Source organism: Myodes glareolus, chromosome 6 (genome assembly GCF_982192425.1).
Source record: "Myodes glareolus chromosome 6, mMyoGla1.1, whole genome shotgun sequence".
In the NCBI taxonomy this organism is placed as follows: domain Eukaryota; kingdom Metazoa; phylum Chordata; class Mammalia; order Rodentia; family Cricetidae; genus Myodes; species Myodes glareolus.
Window position 1 is genome coordinate 95,850,073 of NC_142031.1, and position 22,108 is coordinate 95,872,180.

At 43.6% G+C, this 22,108-nt stretch overlaps 1 protein-coding gene across 2 annotated transcripts in view; it reads left to right on the forward strand.

The window, feature by feature from the left end:
• The first annotated feature begins 1,325 nt into the window (after window positions 1-1,325).
• The window catches only part of Nlrc4 (NLR family CARD domain containing 4), a 35,472-nt gene continuing 14,689 nt past the window's right edge, over window positions 1,326-22,108 (forward strand). The window contains exons 1-7 of one of the 2 annotated variants that reach the window (XM_087907353.1): window positions 1,326-1,572; window positions 4,183-4,385; window positions 7,338-7,447; window positions 10,009-10,269; window positions 11,515-13,509; window positions 14,259-14,351; window positions 21,197-21,367. In XM_087907353.1, the coding sequence (XP_087763479.1) occupies window position 7,447; window positions 10,009-10,269; window positions 11,515-13,509; window positions 14,259-14,351; window positions 21,197-21,367 (2,521 nt within the window). In that variant the 5' untranslated portion in view covers window positions 1,326-1,572; window positions 4,183-4,385; window positions 7,338-7,446. The remainder of the gene's footprint in view (window positions 1,573-4,182; window positions 4,386-7,337; window positions 7,448-10,008; window positions 10,270-11,514; window positions 13,510-14,258; window positions 14,352-21,196; window positions 21,368-22,108) is intronic. The other variant, XM_048416234.3, reaches the window with a different exon arrangement.

The window sequence follows — 22,108 nt, forward strand, 5'->3', positions numbered from 1 at the left end:
CTCAGTAGACCAGGATGGCCTCAAACTTGCAATTCTCCTGCCTCTGCCTCAAGTAGCTGAGATTACAGTCATGTCACCATTCCCAGATATTTTTAAATTTGTGAGCACAAGTGTGTGTGTGTGTAGGGGGGGTTGTGGTGAGTTGGTTTGTTTTGTTTTGAGACAGGGTTTCTCTGTGTAGCCCTGGGTGTTCTATAACCCATTCTATAGACCACGCTGGCCTCGAACTCAGAGAGAATCACTAGTGTCTGCCTCCCAAGTGCTGGAATTAATGACACGAGCCACCACTGCCTGACTATAGCCCTTGGTTTTGAGATAAAGTCTCCCATGACCCAGGCTGATCCTGAACTCAGTACACAGTCAAGAATGACCTTGAACTCCTGATCCTTCTGCCCTTACTAGCACCTTACAAGTACTGGGACTGCAGGTGTATGTCACCTCACTCAGCTGTTTTCCATAACTTTAATGTTGCCTTTTCTTTCATCTAACAGGTATATAGTAGTTTATTTGGAACGACTCGGGTTGGGATGATGCTCAGTTGGTATTCACAAAGCCTTGGGTACCATCACATGCTCACTATTGCCAAGGTGTGCAAGATTTTGGAGGTCAGAAGATAACTCTCAGGAATCAGTTTCCTACTTCTGTTGAGGGCTCCCAGGGATTGAACTAAGACTGACCGGGTACAGCAAGAATCAGAAACTGATTGGCTGATTAGAACTTTAGAAGTCATTTGTTAGCAATTTTGGTGTCTGACCAAAAGCTTCTAGCAGGCAAAACCTTTGGGACCTACTAACAAAGCAGGTTACTGCAGCCCAACGACCCAGAGGCTAAAAGAGGCCTCAGCTCTGAAGCCTTTCCCAGGGGTTTCTTTGCTGTGGTCTGCCTACCTGATGGTTCCACCAACGTACTTGAACTTACATTATTTATGACTTTTATTGTTTTGTTAATATAAAAACTTACTGAAACTAATCTGGTCATAGTGGTGCGCCTTTAATCCTAGCAATTGGGAAGCAGAGGCAGGCAAACTCTGTGAGTTCCAGGCCAGCCTGATTTGCATAGGGCTACATAGAGGGAGTCTGTCTCAAAAAACAAAACAAAACACACACACACACACACCCCAAAACTGAGACAAAACAGAAAAGCCCTTCATGAAACAGTTACCACTTTGGATCTTTGGAGCATGGGCTACACTGCTCTCCTGGGCCGTGATCACTCATAATTGTTTCCAGTAAAACACTCTCATTCCCTTTGCTTAGAAAAGCCAACAGTCATTAAATCTTTACCTTATGAATAAGCAGGAAACAGGTGAGTAAGTTCAAAGTCTCACTTCCTGGCTGCTCTGTCACTCATTTTTCTTGCAAGCATGTGTGTCCTAGCCACCCTTACTATGCTTTGTAAGAAAGGAAAAACCCATCAGGCACTTCCTCTTCTGTACTCTCGCTGAACAAGGACATTTGGATAAACAGGAACTGCCTTGCTTTCAAACTAAAAGGAGAGAGAGAGAGAGAGACTTACTTTTAAAATGACTTTCCTTCATCCTTCAAGAGGAAGGCAACTGGACTGCTTGACCAGGTACTTCAGGGAATGGATTTTAAGTCACTTTAGAGTCAATTGGTGACATTTGGGTTTGGAGTCACTGAAACCTTGTGTCTATGAGGATTTCCTGCAGTGAATGGTTTGCCCATTGGGCTGATTGCCTACAGGGAAATCTTGGGGGTGAGAGTGGGCAGTGGCTTGGGGAGAGGGGAGTGGATAGTTGGGCGGGGAAGGGGGAGTGGACAGTGGGGTGGGAAGAGGGAGTGGACAGTGGGGTGGGAAGGGGGAGTGGACAGTGGGGGTGGGAAGGGGAGTGGACAGTGGGGGTGGGAAGGGGAGTGGACAGTGGGGTGGGAAGGGGGAGTGGACAGTGGGGGTGGGAAGGGGAGTGGACAGTGGGGTGGGAAGGGGGAGTGGACAGTGGGGTGGGAAGGGGGAGTGGACAGCAGTGGTTTGGAACAGCAGGGTTGTTAACTTGGCCTGCTAGAGTTTAACTGGGATTTTCTGAGTTAGTGTTTAAAGTTTATTGAGCCCTAGAGGATGCATTTGTATTTCCTCTGAGACAAAAGAGCTTTGAAAATGCTTTTTGGTACTATGGAAAGGAAACCCAGAGCTGACAGCAAGGGGGACGCTTGGTCCATCTAGTCTCCTGAGCCACGGACAGATCTTTGAACTTAGAGAATTGAAGGAAATCCCTGTTTGTGGGCCAGTGTTTATAGGAAGCACTCCACAGACCCCATACGGTGTTTCCAGTCATTATCTCAGTTGATCTTAGGTGTAGAGGTGGAAAATGTGGCAAAGATTCACCGTGGTCAGACAATAATCAGCTGCAGGACCTAGGATCTAAGCTGGTCTGCTGTCCTGCTCCTAACAGCTCAGAACATATCTGTAATACTGCTCATGAGTTTTAAATGTTTGCTTTAATTGGTGTATATTCATTGTAAGCAATACCAGGACATTTTGATATAAGTATTTAATGTTCTTTGAGTATTCCCCACCCATATGCCCTCCTAACACCCCCTTTTTTGTCCTTTGGGTTCCCGTTAGTCCTGAATGTGCCCCTCAGAAGTGGATTTCACTTCTGTTTGCGTGGCTTATATATGTTATTTGCATAGCGCTAAGAATGCTCAGTAAGATTGTTGGGTCCAGCAGAGATCTAGGCTAAAGCGTATTTACTCAAACGGTAGACAAATCACACTGAGTGACCACTTCTGCTCCATCTGTTCCCATGTGTTTAATTATCGTAACAGTCCTAGGCTTGGGGCAAATATTAGGAGCACTAATATTTCAGTAAAGAAGTCACAATCCAGAGGCTAAGGAGATGCTCAGGGGGTAGGGGCGCTTGTCACCAAGCTTGTTGGCCAGAGTTTGATCCCTGGGAGCCATCTACTATTCCGGAAGGAGAGAACTGTCTTCTACAGATTGTCCTCTAATCTCTACACAAATGTTGTGGCGTGCACACACACACACAGACACCAGTCAATGTAAAAAAAAATTACAAAGCAAGAAAGCATGCCCCAGAAAGATCAAGTAGCACGTCTAGAAGCAGCCATCTAGCAAACCAAAATGAGGGTTCAAGTTTGAAGTCTGCAATGCCAAATCTGAGCACACACATATGCCAGTTCCACGTGCTGCCTCTCTGCTCCCAATCATATGAGTTCTTTCCCTGACTTCAGCCATGCATTGTGGGAATGACTCCCTAGACATGGGTTAAGAGGAGTTTCAGTTCTCTGAGGAAGCCATCTAATGAGTAGCAAGAACATTACCAATTAAACCGGATGTGGTAGCTCATGCTTGTAATCTTAACAATGAGAAGGCTGAGGCCAGATAATTAGTATGGGTTTAGGACTAGACGGAGCTACACAGTGTGCACCAGACCAGTTTTGACTATTTTGTAAGCCAAGTCTTGTTTTGAATAAGAAAATATTATTTGCCAAGGTACAACCATAACAAAAGGATCTCTTCCTCATGATTCAGTTATTCTTAGGATAGCTTGGTGGGAGGCAGGATTTTCAGAGCATGACCAAAAATCCAGATGGTCACATTGGCTACATCCCTATTTTTTGTTGAATTTTAAAAAGGAATATTTTTATATTTAAAGATTATTTTAAATATGCGTTTGCATGTGTGTGTGTGTGTGCTAGTGTGTGTGTGTGCGTGTGTGTGCATGTAAGCCAGTGTACATGAGTGCAAATACCCATGGAAGCAGTTGTGAGTTGCCCAACATGAGTGTTAGAAACAAAACACAAGTCCTTTGCAAGAGTAGTATGTGTCCTTTTTTTTCTCTAAAATTTATTGGCAAGGTGGTGGTGGCACACGCCTTTAATCCCAGCACTCGGGAGGCAGAGGCAGTAGGATCTCTGTGAGTTTGAGGCCAACCTAATCTACAGAACAAGTCACAGGACAGGCACCAAAGCTACACAGAACTAAATAATAATAAATAAAATTTATTTAATTTTGAGATTGTATTTTAATTACATTTCTCCCCTGTAGACTCTTCATCTATACCTCCATACTCTCCTTCAAATTCATAGGTTCTTTTCTCATCAACTGTTATTGAATCCATATACGTATCTGTATATTCATCTATATACCCAAATGCATTCCATTGAGTCCTTACAATGTTACTTGTATGCATATTTTCAGGGTCAACCGCGTGGTACAGGACAACCAATTGCTGTGCTCTGGGGAGGGCTACACCTTCGGTTCCCCGCTTTCCTTGGTGGTCTGTAGTTCTTCGAGTGGGATTGAGGCCTCAGGGCTTTCCCTGCTGTGCAGTTGGTCATGTTTGCTCATGTTCTCCTAATTCAACTCGTGTTTGGGAGGTCATGTTGCTGAGACTTCAGAAGGTATATGTATATATATTGGTTTTTTTGATTTTTTTTTTGAGACAGGGTTTCTTTGAGTAGCCCCAGCTGTCTTGGAACTCACTCCGTAGACCAGGCTGGCCTCAATCTTGGAGATTCCCCCTGCTTCTGTACTCCAAGTGCTGGGATTAAAAGTGTGTGCCATCACTACCTGACCCATGGGTATAGATTCTGATGTTACTAAGAAATACAATCTCACAACAAAGTTCTTGATCTTCTGACTCTTATGATTTTTCCACCCCCTCTTCCAATATTTATTTGCTTTTAAATTTATCTTTATTTCACATGCATTCATGTTGTGCCTGCATGTATGTCTGTGCGAAAGTGTTAGATCCCACGAAAATGGAGTTACAGGAAATTATGAGCTGCCATGTGGGTGTAGGGGATTGAACCTAAGTCCTCGGAAGAGCAACCAGTGCTCTTCACTGCAGAGCTATCTCTCTAACTCTAATTTGTTTATTTTTATTTCAAGTGTTTTGCTTGCTTGTCTTTATGTGCACCCTGTACGTGCCTTAGGCACTATGAGGCTAGAGGAGCATGCCCTGTTACTGGAGTTACAGATGTGAGTACTGGGAACTGAACCCAGGCCCTCTACAGGAACAACGGTACTCTTAACTGCTGAGCTATCTTTCCAACCCCACAGCCCAGTTCTTTACATTGTTGAACCCTAGAGTCCAACTACCAAGGAGGAGTCACCCCAAGAATATACTCTCACACCTCAATTGATGTAAAAGCAAGAGGATTTTAATTCTGCCACGGTAGAGTCACTTAGCATTCAATAGCATTCAATGCCAAGGACCCTGAATGCCTGTTAAAAGCCATTTTTAAAGCAAAAAGCCATAGAAACAAGGGGGGACTCAGGGCAGTTTTCCAATTATTAGGATTGGCTTATTCAGGGGGGCTTCTAATAACAAGAGGTCTGAGCCAGGGGTGAAGAGCGGTTGCCAGATCAGGCGAGGCAACAGTGAACATCTGTTGTCGTTCTGTTGGTAAGAACATTATTTACAGTATCCAAACTGAATAATAACCCTTAGCATCTTCAGAATGATCTGACATCTTTTCCTGGTGAACTGTGCAGCAATTTTAATTGATGGCTTTAGTAGTCATGTGAGTAAATGACCCAGTCCGGGGAGAGTTGATTCCGTTGATGTAAAAATAGAGGAAATTTAATGTTTTCTTCCAATGCTTTTCTCATCTTTTTTTTCTATTATCACTTTAACTCTGACCCAGCAATGAATCCAGTGGAGGATTCATTCTTCCTCCTTCTGGGAAAGGTAGCATTGTCTTGGTTACTGTTATATTGCTGTGAAGAGACACCATGATCACAACTCTAATAAAAGGCAGCATTTAATTGGATCTGGATTACAGTTCCAGAGGTTTAGTCCTTTATCCTCATGGCAGCATGCAGGCAGAAATGGTGCTGGAGAGACAGCTGAGAATTCTACATCTGGATTAGCAGGCAGCAGGGAGACAGACACTGGGCCTGGCTTGAGTTTTTGAAACCTCAAAGCCCACTCCTAGTGATGCACTTCCTCCAACCAGGCCACATCTACCTCCTAATCCTTTCAAAAAGTTCTACTTCCTGATGACTAAGCATTCAAATATATAAGCCTCTGGGGGCCATTCTTGTTAAACCACCATAGTGAACGCACTGTGGTGACTCTGTGTACCAGACACTGCCTTTTCATCATAGACTCAGCGTGTCAGTGGTAGATCTGAATCCAAGTCCAATCCTAGCTCGAGACCAGACCTTTGCTTGTCTTCCCGTTATCCCTACCTTGTTTTCTCTTTCTCTCAAGGCGCCTTCCTTAGGCCACTTTCACTGACTTCAAATGGCTCTTTAACTTCCTGGTGACAAACCAGCAGGTCCATCTTTTGATATTTTAAACTCATTTGTCCTCTTGATTCTGATTTTTTTAAGGTTTTTTTCAAGACAGGGTTTCTCTGTAGCTTTGGAGTCTGCTCTTGTAGACCAGGCTGGCCTCAAACTCACAGAGATCCACCTGCATCCGCCTCCCGAGTGCTGGGATTAAAGGAAAGCACCACCACTGCCCTACTCTCTTGACTCTGTTTGGCATCAATGGGAAGCACCTGAGGAGTTGGTGAAGTTCCACTTGACCATGGTCTATCTCTAGGCAAGGAGTCCAGACATTTGGGTTCTCATTAGGATTTGGCCATACTTTGAGCAAGTGTGTGTGTGTGTGTGTGTGTGTGTGTGTGTGTGTGTGTGTGTACATGTAGAATTTAGATACCCAATTTCTCTCTGCCTTTCTGCTCCTGAAAGAATCTTTTGCTAAACCTGGTACCATTAGTTAGTGAAACTGGCTGGCCAGTGAGCCTGTCTCTAGCTGCTTTCTATGCTAGGGCCAGATGTTTGCACAGTTGTTGGGGACAGAACTCAGGTCCTCACCCTTCTGCAGCAGGGACTTCAGTCACCTCTGAGCAAGTTTTACACATTTTGTGTAGCATGGATAATAAAAACCCAGAGACAGATATTGAGGTTCACCCTGAAGGCAGAAAAGCAAAACAGTCCGCCATTGGCTCTTCCCCTCTACCTGAGTTTGAAATGGTGATCCTCTTTCCAGAATCTCAGACTGAGACTGAGATCCTTCTCCTCCCATTTTATAATCATCTCTACTTCTCAGATTAAAGGTGTGCACCACTGGGATTAAAGGCAAGCACTGCCCATTTTCTATGGCAAACTAGTGTGGCTACTGGGATTAAATGCGCGTGTTATTGTCTCCTGGTCTGTAAGGCTGGCCAGTGTGGCTGTTTTACTCTCTGATCTTCAGGCAAGCTTTATTTATTTATATAAAAATGAAATGCCACTACAATTTTGGGCTATCATCATTTTCTCATCTAGAAAGAAGCATTGACTTGAGAAGAAGCAACTTCAGTCTTTCCATTAGATCATTTCCGTTTTTGTTTCCTTAGTTTCTTAGGATAAACACCGGCTTCATGGGAAGGAGACATCTTTGGCATTCCCATTTGGAAAAAAAATCTACTGAGATCTAGAAAAGTTGGAGTGCTTTGATCGAGAACAAGTAAGTACCCTACAAACAACATCTACCTAGTTGTGCATATTGATGGGATTAAATAAAAAAGCAGTTCACATCTTCAGATGACTATTTATCTGTGAGATTCTCAGTTACATACTCTTATGTTCTCTTGAGAATTTATTTAAAAATACGGCAAGCCTATGGAAAAAAAGGCAGAAGATAAATGGGGCAAGACTTGCACAGTGACCGGATTGTTCTTTAAACTCTTCATCCTGGCCATCATCACCTGTGCAATCCTAACCTTCCCTCAAGACTTCAGAACACCAGATCCAATCACTTCAGAGAAACGGGGCAGACCTCAGTGGTACCCAAATGAACTGTTTTCATTTTGATACCAGGGTGCTGTACAGTGTAGTAACCACTAGCCACTTGGGGCTATTTAACCATGAATCGAAACATTAAAATTTAATTTACTATAAAACCCAGTTGCACATGAGGGCACAGTATTGCACACTTTTAATCCCAGCACTTGGGAGTCAGAAGCAGGCTCATCTCAGTGAGTCAGAGCCAGTCTGATCATCAGTGAGTTCCAGGACAGTCAGAGCTACATAGGGAGGCCTGTTAAAGCAGCAGCAGCAGCAAAGAACAACATCTTTAATTGCATAATATAGAAGCATCTTTCCATCTGATAGTTACAGCACGGTCAGTCATGCTTCCTGGACTGATATGCCTTTGAGTTGTCACTGAAACGGTGAACTACAGTCCCTGGGCACAATTTTGTCTGTATTTAAGAATTAGGCCCAAGATTGAGACTGTAATTTGGTGGTAGAGAGTTGACTTCCCATGCTTGAGGTTGTAGGTTCAATCAATCCCCAGTACTGTCAACCAAACCAAACTCCAAAATAGATTAAGACATTGCAGAGGCACACACACACACACACACACACACACACACACACACACACACACACACACAATGTAGCTCCCCTAGAAACTTGGAGAAATGAGAACACTTAGACTGAAAACTATCTGATACTTTGTAGTGTTATTTTTCAGAAAACACTAAAACTTGTGAAAGGTAAAACACCTATTCCTTTGCATGGTGACAGGAAAATAAGAACTGAACATTTTGTCACATTACTTTGTATGTGATGACAGACATGAATTCTCCTTACAGCTCCCCAGGTGAAACAGATATGTGCTATAGCGTGTTCTCATTGATGAGATGCTGACTTTTCAGATTTTTGTTACCTGACCAACATATGTGGTTATTTTGAAATTGGTCATGGTAGAAATATCAAATCCCTTACTGGGCTCAGTAAATGCTATGAAAGGGATATTCTGTCCCCAGAGAGACTGGCTGTCACATAGTTGGCAGTATTTCATATTCAAAAGAGAGCTGCAAAGGTTACAGATGCTAACAAGTGGTCGATTCCATGCTGTTGCATTAATTTTCCCTGGGGGAACTGTGAACAAATATCTTGTCACCCCAGCTGGAGCCCCAAGAAGAGACTAAAGTAACCATTCCACCTATCTAGCTTGTTGAACCAGTAGGTCTGTTGATCTTGCTTGTCAGAGCCCAGGTAAGGGGTAACCACAAAGCACCCCCATCCCTTTAAGCCCTACATCAGCATGAATGACGACTCCCTGTGTATGTATAGATAGAGTCCCTTCCCCAGTTAACCTTCCACCCTCTTTCTATTCTATTCTATTCTATTCTATTCTATTCTATTCTATTCTATTCTATTCTATTCCCTCCTAAAGTTAGAGTGAAGTTGAAGCAGGGTGACTTGGAGTGAGACACAGGAGAGAGTAACTGGGATCTCAGCTGATGGCCTAATGACCCCCCCAACTCTTCCTCCTAAAGGAGAACGTTGATCGGTGCAATATTGTGATGGTCCCTGGCTCTGATTAAGATGGTAATGGCTCTTGGGCTTGGAGGACAGGGCCATTCATTACTTCGAAACCCATGTTTTCACTACTGTAATTTTACTAGAGATTTTTCTTTTTTCTGTTTTTTTCCCCTTTGGAGACAGGGTCCCACTATATAGCTCTGGCTGTCCTGGAACTCACTCTGTGGATCAGGCTGGCTTCAAAGTCACAAAGATCCAGTTGCCTCTGCCTCCTGAGTCTAGGATGAAAGGGGGTGCCACTACACCTGGCGCTCACTAGAGACTCTCGTATCAGTGGACAAAATTCATTCTCCAAAGAAACCATCTTGTTCACTGACCAAAGTTAGGGCTACTGAGTTTTGCGGATCACTTCTTTTTGTTTGTTTATTTGTTTTTTGCTTTTTGAGACAGGGTTTCTCTGTGTAACTTCCCTGGTTGTCCTGTAACTCACTCTGTAGATCAGGCTAGCCTCAAATTCACAGAAATCCACCTGCCTCTGCTTCCCAAGTGTCAGGATTAAAGGCGTGCGCCACCACCTCCCAACTTGCAGAGTACTTCTTGAGGACCTGACTGTCAAACATCTGACATCTCCATAGTTAAAGATGGGCCTAAGGGGAAAACAAATATGCAGCCTTGATATGCTGGTGACAGATATGTATATTTCATGTGGATTAAAATACATACATGAACAAATATTTGCCTCCATTTCTTCAGTGAACTTCATAAAGGAGAACAGCCAATCCCTCATTCAGAGGATGAGCATCATAGTTACCAAGCAAATCTCAGACGACCTGTTTGCACGAAGCATTCTCAACGATGAAGAGGTTGCCAATATTTGCTGTAAGAAGGTAGATCAGGACGCTGCGCGAGAAATCATTCATATGATTCTGAAGAAGGGCTCAGAGGCCTGCAGCCTCTTTCTTCAGTATCTTGAGAAGTGGGACTCTACTGTGTATCAGGACATAACTGGACAAAGTAAGTATTGCTTTGCTCACATCTGTCCCACCATTAAGGATCTAAACCGTGCAGAACACCCCTAGTCCCTACCGTGGAATTTCAGCTCACCCTCCTCCTTTGTGTGGCTGGCCGGGGACTTCGAGTCATTCACATCAGACTTTTGACAGTGGAGCCATATGAGTAACCCCAGAGCTGGACAAGTAGTGAGTTAAGTATAGCCTCCCTTCAAAGTACAAATGGAGTGCTGGCTGCGGTGGCATCGGCTACTATGGGAGCTCTGGGGAGAATGAGGAAGGTGGACGGGGAGATTGAAGCCAGACTGGGCTATAGCAACATGCTGTCTGAAAGAAAACATTTAACTAGAACACCACCACATGTAGCCAGCAATCCTCAGTCGGTCATCTGTGAGTGAGTGGCCCCGCTGCGGTGACATGGAACAGTCACCTCTGCACTTTCCATTGGGACAGTCATTTCATTGTCATCAAGTTGGACCTCCAACTCGTCATTATAACTGTTTTAAATGAATAAATTGTGTAGCTGGCTAAAATTTACCCCACCCTATATTGTCAACCCAGCCTTTCACTTTTCTTAACTAAAACCAAGGCTCCTCTCATTTTCCATCTGCTGCTGTAAGATTTGATGGCAAGAAAAGGGAAAGGGAAGGTAGAGAAAGGGATGAGGGGAAGAGGGCCCGGGGAAGCCAATGGGTGTTTGGAGCCTGTCATGGTATCTTAGAACCAGGAGAGAAAGTCAAAGTCATCCCCAGCTGATTCTCGGCACCTTTGCTTTTCATCCCCCTGAGCTCTGGGCTTTGAGGATGTCTTGGTCAGAGTTTCTATTGATGCAGCAAAACACCATGACTAAAAAGCAAGTTGGGGAGGAAAGGATTTATTTAACTTACACTTCAGCATTGCTGTTCATCACTGAAGGAAGTCAGGATAGGAACTCAAGCAGGGCAGGATCCTGGAGGCAGGAGCTGATGCAGAGGCTGTGGAGGGGTGCTGCTTACCGGCTTGCTCCTCGCGGCTTAGTCAGCCTGCTTTCTTAAAGAACCAGGGATGACACCACCCACCATGGCCTGAGCCCTCCCACATTGATCACTAATTGAGAAAAAGCCCTACAGCTGCATCTCAGGGAGGCGTTTCCTCAGCTGAGGCTCCTTCCTCTCTGATGACTCGAGCTTGTGTCAAGTTGACACAAAACCAGCCAGTTCAGAGGCGATGCAGAACCCACTCCTCCATAACATCATCCCTTCTCTAACAGGTATTTTTCATCAGAGCACGGATGAAGACTTGGATGTCTTGGCTCAGAATTTAAAATACTTATATGACAGCCCCGCCTTTCTGAACTTCTATCCCCTGGGTCAAGATATCGACATCATTTTTAATCTGAAGCGCACCTTCACAGAACCTGTCCTGTGGAGGAAGGACCATCGTCATCATCGCGTGGAACAGCTAACTCTGGGTAGTCTTTTGGAGGCTCTCCAGAGCCCCTGCCTCATTGAAGGGGAGTCTGGCAAAGGGAAGTCCACCCTGCTACAGAGAATTGCCATGCTCTGGGCCTCTGGGGAGTGCAAAGCTCTGAACAGGTTCAAACTGGTCTTCTTTGTCCGCCTGAGCAGCGCCAGCAGCGGACTGTTGGAAACAGTGTGTGATCAGCTCCTGAATGTCCCTGACTCCATTAACAAGTCAGGGTTCAAGGCTCTGCTGCTGAAACTGCAGCAGGAAGTCCTGTTTCTCCTCGATGGTTACAACGAATTCCAGTCCCAGAACTGCCAGGAAATCGAAGACCTGATAAAACAAAACCATCGTTTCAAGAACATGGTCATTGTCACTACCACCACCGAGTGCCTGAGACATATCAGACACGTTGGCGCCTTGACTGCCGAGGTCGGGGATATGACAGAAGACAGTGCCCAGGTTCTCATCCAAGAAGTATTGATAAAGGAGCTGGCTGATGGTCTGTTATCCCAGATCCAGGTGTCCAAGTGCTTGAGAAATCTGATGAAGACCCCTCTCTTTGTGGTGATCACCTGTGCAATCCAGATGGGCAGGAAGGAATTCAAAGATCACACACAAACCACGCTGTTCCAAACCTTCTACGACCTCCTGATAAAGAAAAACAAGCACAGACACAGAGGCGGGGCTGAGAGGGACTTTGTCAGGAGCCTAGACTGCTGTGGAGACCTGGCCCTGGAGGGCGTGTTCTCCCACAGGTTTGCCTTTGAACCTGAGGATCTGTCCAGCATGAACGAGGATGTCCTCGTGGCCACTGGGTTGCTCTGTAAGTACACAGCTCAGAGGCTGACAGCCAAGTACAAGTTCTTTCATAAATCATTCCAAGAGTACACAGCGGGACGCAGACTTAGCAGTTTGTTGATTTCCAGCGAACCGGCGGAGGTGAGCAAGGGGACTGAGTATTTGAAGAGAATGGTTTCCATCTCCGACATCACATCCCTGTACGGCAATCTGCTCCTCTACACGTGTGGCTCGTCCACAGGAGCCGCCAGGGCTGTCATGAGGCACCTTGCGTTGGTGGCTGAGCACGGCAGCTTACAAGGGCTTTCTGTCACCAGGAGGCCTCTCTGGAGGCAGGAATCTCTACAGAGCATGAGAGACACCACTGAGCAAGATGATCTGAAAGCCAAGAATGTAAATTCTTTTGTGGAGTGTGGCATCAATTTATTCTCTGAGAGCATATCTAAATCAGCGCTGAGCCAAGAATTTGAAGCTTTCTTTACTGGCAAAAGTTTATTCATCGACTCAGAGTACATTCCTGATTACTTATTTGACTTCTTTGAACAATTACCTAATTGTGTAAGCGCACTGGACTTCGTGAAGCTGGACTTCTATGGAAGAGCTACCGCTTCACAGCTCAAGGCTGTAGAGAACGACCCTGGAGTCCACATGGAAGGCCCCTCAGAAACCTACATTCCCAGCAGGGCTGTGTTGTTGTTCTTCAACTGGAAGCAGGAATTCAAGACTCTAGAGGTCACTCTCCGGGATATCAGCAAGTTGGATAAACAAGACATCAAACATCTGGGGAAGATATTCAGCTCCGCCACCAACCTTCGGCTGTACATCAAGAGATGTGCGGCAGTGGCTGGAAGTCTCAGCTCAGTCCTCCGGACTTGTAAGAACATCTGTTCCCTCGCTGTGGAAGCCAGTCCCCTCACCACAGACGATGAACAGCACATCACGTCTGTGACAAACCTCCAGAACCTGAGCATTCACGGCTTGCAGACTCAGGGGCTGCCAGGTATGGGCACATCCGAAGGATGTAATCAAGACTGGCTGGTCCTGTGCTAGTGCTGGATGCTGAGACTTCTGGTAACGGTGCTAATGCTTCCTTATCTCCTCGGTGCATCCCTGAACCTGACTTACCCCCTCTGTATTTCCTGTCCTTCATTTCAGCTGCCAAGGATTTACGTGTTTTGTGTCTCTCTCTTTTCCTCTCCTTTCCTCTTCTCTCTTCCCTTCCTCTCCCCTCCTTTTCCCTCCCCTCTCCTCTCCTCTTCTCTCCTCTTCTGTCCTCTCCACTTCTCTCTTCTCTTCTCCCTCTTCCTCCTCTCCTTTCCCCTTCCCTCCTTTCCTCTCCTCTCTTCTATTCTTTCTTCTTCTCTCCTTTCTTACCTTCTCTCATCTCCTCCTCACCCAAGTTCCATCCACTTCTTTCCCCTCTCCTTTCCCAGTCCCTTTTTCAATACAGGGTCTCATGTAGCCCAGGCTCGCCTCACCCCCACTGCAATCCTCTTGCTTCAGCCCCCCAAGTGCTGGGATTATAGGCTATCTTTTATCTTTCTGCTCAATTCCATTATATTTGAACAGCGTGCTTCCAGCTGAGTACACCACCCATTTCTAACAAAATAACCATGTTTATGTGACTGTCGTGAGCACTAGCTGCCCTTTGTGATAACTAAAATCTTCTGTTTGGTAATAGAAATGACAGTGATGGTCACAAGGACAGCATTGGAGAGGGACACATGCCGATCTGTTTTCCTTTGGCAGGTGGTCTGACTGACAGCTTGGGTAATCTGAAGAACCTCGTGAAACTCGTACTGGACAACATTGGGATGAAGGAGGAAGATGCTAAAAACCTAGGTCAGATATTTGTTTCTTTAATATTTTGTTTGTTTCTTTAATTATTTATCTTTTTATTTTATATGCATTGGTGTCTTGCCTGCATGTATGTCTGTGTGAGGATGTCAGATCTTGGAGTTACAGACAGTTGTGAGCTGTCATGTGGGTGCTGGGAATTGAACCTGCGTCCTCTGGAAGAACTGTTAGTGCTCTTAACTGTTGAGTCATCAGCCCCTCTTCAGTATTGTTATTTCTGTAGGTACGATGGTAAGAATGGTTAGTCTGAGATTATTTGGCACAAGTTGCATCTATGAAAGGCAAGATCCCTATGGGGGGGGCGTGTGCACGGCACGGTTCATGTGTGGAGTGCAGTGGTTTGAATAGGAACAGCCCCCAGCCTGGCACTGGTAGTGGCACATCACACACCTTTAATCCTAACACAGGGGAGGCAGAAGTGGGTGGATCTCTGTGAGTTCAAGGCCAGCCTGGTCTACAGAGCAAGTGCCAGGACAAGCACCAAAGTCACACAGAGAAACCCTGTCTCAGAAAAAGAAGAAAAGAACAGCTGCCATAGGCTTATATATCTCAATGCTTAGTCACCATTGAGCAGAACTCTTTGAAAGAATAAGAAGGATCAAGAAGTATGCTTTTGTTGGAGGAGGTGTGTCACTGGGGGTGGGCTTTGAGGTTTCAAAAGCCCATGGCAGGCCCAGTCTCTCTCTCCTTGCTGCCTGTGAATCAGAATGTAGAACTCTCAGCTACATCTCCAGCACCATGTCTGCCTCTGTGCTGCCATGCTCCCTACCATGATGACAATGGACTACTGGAAGTCTCTGGAACAGTAAGCCAGCCCCAATTAAATGCTTTCCTTTCTAAGAGTTGACATGGTCGCTTGGCAGTGGTGGCACACGTTTTTAATCCCAGTATTCGGGAGGCAGAGGCAGGCTGATCTCTGTGAGTTCGAGGCCAGCCTGGTCTACAAAGACAGTTCTAGGACAGGCTCCAAAGCTACATAGAGAAACCCTGTCTGATAGTGTCTCTTCACAGCAGTAGCATAGTAACTAAGGAGCTCAGAGGATGACTGTGGAGTCTGTCCTCACCTTCCACCTTGTGAAGATGTCTTTTTGTTGATTGTTGCTATATTCTGTATATGTGGTTTGGTGACCCAGATGCTCCTGGAGAATCCCTTGTCTCCGTCTGCCAATCAGTGTAGGAGCACAGGGAATAAAGATGCATGCTACATGCTTAGCTTTGAGTTCTGAGGATTTGAACTTAGGTCTTTGTGCATGTGCTGTGTGTACTCACTGAAACATCTCCCTGTCCTCAGTAATCTGTTTTATGAACTCATGACCACCTTGCTCTCTTGGGGCATGCTCTATCTCCCAGGAATCCTTCAGCAGGATTCCATTCATACTGTACCCTATTTATGTGTGACCTTTTTAAGACAGGAAATCATCAAGTGTTTAATTCCGCTTGATGATGTAAGAATTTGGAGTTGTTTCATTAGCAAAGCTTTGAAAGAGAAATGAGATGCAGGAACGCATGAACCCAGGAACAAAAGTGGAACTCATAGCTTGCCACAGAGCCCAGGGCTTCGAGAATGGGAGGGCTAAGTGGAAGTCACTTTTCTGCAATGTCCCTGCTTTCCTTTCTCTTTCTTCATATTCTCACCTTCTCTCTTTTGTTCTCTCTCTTCCCTCCTGGGCCCTGCATAAAATGTTCCTCTCTTTGTTCAGCCTTGTCCTTCATTTCACTTCGTGCCCAAATATAACTCTGTACAATAACTAAAATGTGGATGACCCCTTTTTCCTTATATAATAACCCAGTTGATTTAGAATTCAGCAAACACACATTGCATACCTATAGCTCCACAGACTCTCAAAGGACCTCAGCACATCTCCTTCAGTACATCCACTTCACAGAAAGTCACCTCTTCCTAGAACAGCTTGCTGATTCGCTCAGGATCTCTGGAGTGCTCGCCAGGACACTGTGCTTGCATTATTAAAGAATCCAAATGCAAATTCAGGAAGTGGTGGTGCACACCTTTAATCCTAGCACTTGGAAGAAAGAAGCAGGTGGATCTCTGTGAGTTCGAGGCCAGTTTGGCCTACAGAGTGAGTTTCAGGACAGGCTCCAAAGTTACAGAGAAATCCTGCTGTAGAAGACCACTTTTTGTTCCCAGATGCTCAGCCCCAAAATAACCACACAGAAACTGTGCTAATTAAATCACTGCTTGGTCTATTAGCTCTAGTTTCTTATTGGATAGCTCTTACATCTTACTTTAACTTATTTTTATTATTTTATATTTACCACGAGGCTTGTGGTCTACTGGCCAAGTTCCAGTGCATCTGTCTCTGGCGGTGGCTATGTCATCTCCAAACTCTGCCTCCCTTCTCTCAGCATTCAGTTTAGTTTTCCCCACCTAGCTCTATTTTTTCATCCTATCACAGGCCAAGACAGTTTCTTTATTAACCAATGATATTCATAGCATACAGAGGGGAATACCACATCACCTTTCTTTTTCTGTTTAAATAAAAAGGAAGGTTTTAACTTTAACACAGAAAAATTACATATAACAAAACAGGTATCTAACAAGAATTACAGTTACAATATTTGTAACTAATTTATCTTTTATCATAACTAAGGAAAACTATCATTATAACTCTCTAATCTTCAACTCCATCAAATACTCCATAAGGATATAATATTACCTAAGTAAACAGGAAGTGCACTGTAAGCAACTTCCAAAACTCTGGAAATGACAGAGACATCTCACTGTCTGGGTAGTCACCCAAGGTTCTCCTGTAACATTGGGGCATCTAATCTTCAGCCCACAGGCCTATAGTATCCAGCAGACTTTTCCATGAAGCAGGAAATTTGAAGATCTGTTCTGCCTTGTAATGGCAAAGTCCATCAGTCGCTTTCTTCTGTGTCCTGCAGAATGTCTGGCAGACTCTTTCATGAAGCAGGAACCCTGAAGGACTGTCTCACCTTGAGGCAAGTTCAGCAGTCATTTCTCTCTGGGTCCTGCATGTTCAGTTCATTCAGCATAACATCAAGCAGTCTAGGCAAGAACAGTTTCCTGCCCAAGTGGCTAACAAACTCCATGAAAAGCCTCTTCAATGCCTATCTTCCTTTTGAAGTAATTGGTGCTGCCAGGAGTAGATGTGTCTCATTGTCATGAAAAGTCCTAAGTTCTTAAAACATTTTAAATGCCACATTATGAAGGTCTCTGAAAGATTTGAAGACTACCTATCTAACTGAAATATATCCCTATATATCTAGAAAACCTAACTATCATGACTACAAGCTTGACTATTATAGATGACTATTGACCTATATTTCTTAATTATACATTACATTTTTCAATGAGCTGCACAAACACAATACCTTAATAAAGAGCAGAAATATATATATATATATATATATATAAATTGATCATAAATTTGTATCAACAAACCAAGAACTATATCAATGCAAATCTTTATAGCCTATCCCCCTTTAAATGTAAACAAACGTTTATAAAGAATCATTTAGGGAATTTAGTCATAATTCTTTCCAAACTGCTTCATGCATTTTGTTGGGCAAAGTAATTTTGGGGGGTGTTCACAGTGACCTTTCGAGAGGTCTTGGTCCATCAAACCACATTAATCTGGAAGAATTCCACAGATTTTTTATCCTCTGTGGAAAGAAATAAAGTACCTCTTTTCCAAAGAAACATAGCCTTTCTAATTTTTTTTTGCTTTTTTTTAAAAACAGGGTTTCACTGTAGTTTTAGAGCCTGCCCTGGAACTAGCTCTTGTAGACCAGGCTGGCCTTGAACTCACAGAGATCTACCTGCCTCTGCCTCCAAAATGCTGGGATTAAAGCTGTGCCCCACCACTGCCTGGCTTAAAGCAACATATCCTTAGACCCAAATTTTGGAATCAAGATACCTTCAAAATATTTAGGTTGGTTTAGCTTAGCAGCCCATACAATGATATGCCTCTCTGTTCTTAGCTCCTTCACAGTCAAAAAATTCAAAGAAATTACAATATTATACATAATCCAGGCTCTCTGTGTATATTCCATCTTTATGTGGCTTATTTTTCTTTACTCCTTTTAATCTATGACTGTCTGTATTGTGTCTCTTTAAAGACTTTATCTTTTTTTAAAAAACCATTTACTTCTTTTTATAACGGTCTATGTTCTTTTTCTTCTCTCTCCCGAGCCTACGTACATTTATCCAATATTGTGACCCATTTAGAGGACTTTTCCGTCTGAATTTGTCTTTATTATGTATCTGTCATCCTTTTCTGACCCTTCCCCAACCCTAACTTTGGGGAAATTCTCTATTGGTAAGATATATCTTATAAAATAAAAAGCATTTGTCAGTTTTATAGCTTACTTCAGATTAAAAGGCCATTATGCTTAATGAGCTATCATCTCTTCTAATTAGGAGGTGTCTCTTGTTCAAATTGAATCTTTATCAATTTTGATGGTATCCATACCTTTTCTTCTGTGGAAAAAAAAGCAAAACTTCTTCCTCAATGTAACATATGTCCTGGTTTCCATTCTGAGGTCAGTACATCTTTAATGTATATTGGCTGATTTAATTCTATAATTTTTTGTACTATTCAGTGTCTCTTCACAGCTTTTGTTCTTTTCTCATTAGCATTTAGAAAATTCAAAGTTAGTAAAGCACTAAGCAATCTATTTCTGGGGGGTATTTATCATCCCTTTCTGTTTATTTAACATATCCTTTAGAGTTTGATTTGATCTTTCTATAACTGCCTGGCCTATAAGATTTTGTGGTATACCTGCAATCTGCCTTATATTATAATAATAAGCTGTTTTATTTTCTAAGAGACATGCTGGAGCATTGTCTGTATACAGTTCCTTTTAAGTTGACCTTGCTTGCCAGAATTATAACAGTTGATATTTCAATTTTTCTTCAAATCTCTGGAAATCACCTCTCCTATTCATGCATCATCATGGTATGAGAGTCAATGTTAATTGTATCTCAATCCATTCCTCCAAAAGTGCTGACCTTGCCTTTAATGGCCTAATTATCCATTTGAACAGAGAATTCACCTTTTCAAAAGCCAAAGATTCAATTATTATTTTCTGACTTCTGAATTTGGTACCATTCTTTTTACTGCTGATGTCAATCTTAGTAAGAAATCCGTGAAGGTTTCTTTTGGGCCCTGTATGACTTCAGTAAATGATCCAATCTTCTTCCCTATTTCTTCAATTCTGTCCCAAGCATTCAAACCTGCTGCATGGCATAAAACCAGAATGGGACCATTATATACAGATTTCCTTTCTATCATAGCATAATTTCCTTTTCCAAGAATTTGATTGGGAGATTTCCCTACCTCTGGCTTTACTCCATTGTTCAATAACATTAGTCTCTTCTCTGAACTCCATTGTGGACCAGGCTCTAAAACACCTTTAACCAATTCTATCTAGTCTCTAGGGATAATTATTACAAACTGACCATGAGTGCTGGCACACACCTTTAATTCCAGAACTAAGGAGACAGAGGCAAACGGATCTCTGTTAGTTCAAGACTAACCTGGGCTATTCAAGACTGAATCTGTCTAAAAGAGAAACAGAGCTCACACAAACGTAATCCCTGCACTTGGAATCCCACACCTTTAATCCCAGCACTAGGAAGGTGGAGACAGAAGTGATATGACTGGGTGGAGAAAGGACTGTAAGACAGGAGTCAGGAACTTAGGGTAGTCTGAGCTTTGGTCCAGTTGGAGGTTTGGTGGAGACAGATACAATCTGGAAATGCAGTCTGAGGACACGATCGCCCATTCAGTCTGAGCACTGGTAGAAGTAAGATAACTCTCTAGTGGCTCGTCACTCTGCTGAACCCCTATATCTGACTCTGGTTTTTTATTATTAAGACCAACTATAATTTGTCCTTCAATACATTATCTTTCATTTTCCCTAAGCTCCTAACCATGGGGACTGATAACCTTGGTCTGAGGGATGCACCTCAATGGTAGAGCACTTGCCTAGCATGCATAGGGCCCGGGTAAAAACTCCAGTACCAAAGAATAAGTGGAGTGGGAGACAGCTAGGATCCAAAAAGTCACCATGTATTTCTTTCATGTGTACCATTGACTCAGGGTATGTATGGATGATTTAAGTTCCATCTAATCAATCCTGAATACCACATCAATGCCAGGCCTAAGAATGAGGGACACTCTAGACCGCCTTCAACTGTACTGTGGATAGAAGCGTTCGCTGACCCTGGCTGAACATACTGCTCCGGGTGTAGTGTTCACTAGAGGGAGTCAGTCTGGTCCTGTGTCACAGCCAAGGGCCGGACAGTAGCATTAGCCCTCCACGTGGCTATAGCACCTCCTCCACATGGCTGTAGCATCTCCTCCACATGGCTGTAGCACCCGCTGACTCTCTGAACTCAGCCTCTTGAGGGAAGTAAAGACCAGGAAGAAAGAACATGTCTGGAATCTAGCAGCAGGGCAGCCTCGGCAGGAAGCTCCTGAGTTTAAGGCCAGCCTGGGCTAAATAGCAAGATTCTCCCTATGTAGAACACAAAGAAATGCATAAATATTTTTTAAAAGAACATGAAACTGAGGGCCGGAGAGGTGGCTTAGAGGTTAAGATCACTGGCTGCTCTTTCAGAGGTCCTGGGTTTAGTTCCCAGCACCCACATGGTGGCTCACAGCCTCCTGTAATGGGATCTGCTGTGCAGGCAGAACAGTGTACACACAGTAAATAAAGAGACCTTTAAGAAAGAAAAAGAAGACGAAACTGTTTCTTCTTAGCTGTCGTCCTTCCATTCCGCGAATGGAATTTAACCAGATAAACGTGGTCTGCTCATATATTCCTTTCCCCTTTTCTTATAGCCAAAGGCCTGGGAAACCTGAAGAAGATGCGCTTGTTTCACCTGGCTCACTTGTCTGGTATTGGGGAGGGGATGGATTCCATAGTTGAGTCTCTGTCGGGAGAACCCTGTGACCTGCAGGAGATAAAGTTGGTGGCCTGCTGTCTGACGGCAAATTCTGTGAAAACCCTAGGTAATCAGGGGAACCCTTGTGCCCCTCAGTGGACACACAGTAGAACACTGGATGTTTTTACATTAATGAGCTTTGTCCAACTCAGAATTAAAAGTATTAATGGCAATAAGAGAGGACTGCAGGATAGTTGAAGATATTATAACCTTGAGAAAAAGTTATAAGTAAAAAATTTTTTTTTTAAAATTCCCCATCTCAAAACATCCCTCACCCCAATTTCCACCATTTTTGTCACAGTGCTGTAGTGTCATGATAATAGTGATATCATCATATATAATGATGGAGAAAGAGAAGGATTGCCTCCATGTTACTAGGCTTCTTAGTCTTCCCTTTGCTCTGTTAATATGGACTTAGAATACAACAATACAACACTTCAGTCTTTTGAGTTCCCAAATATTATACATACCAATTACAGAGAAAACTTGGCATATTTTTCAATAAACTGTTCAATTCAGCCATGTCTTAAAATTGAGAGTTTGGGGCTGGAGACATGGATCAGCGGTTGAGATCACTGACTGTTCTTCCAAAAGACTTGGGTTCCATTCCTGACACTCACATGGCAGCTTACAACCATCTGTAACTTAAGTCTCAGGGGATTCAGTACCCTCTTCTGGCTCACATGTGGTGCACAGGCATACATGCAGGCAGGACACCCATACAGGAAGTAATTTTTAAAGATTTAGTTTTTGGAAAATCGATGGTATAACCTTTTAATATTATTTATCTGTCTCACTGTATATCTCT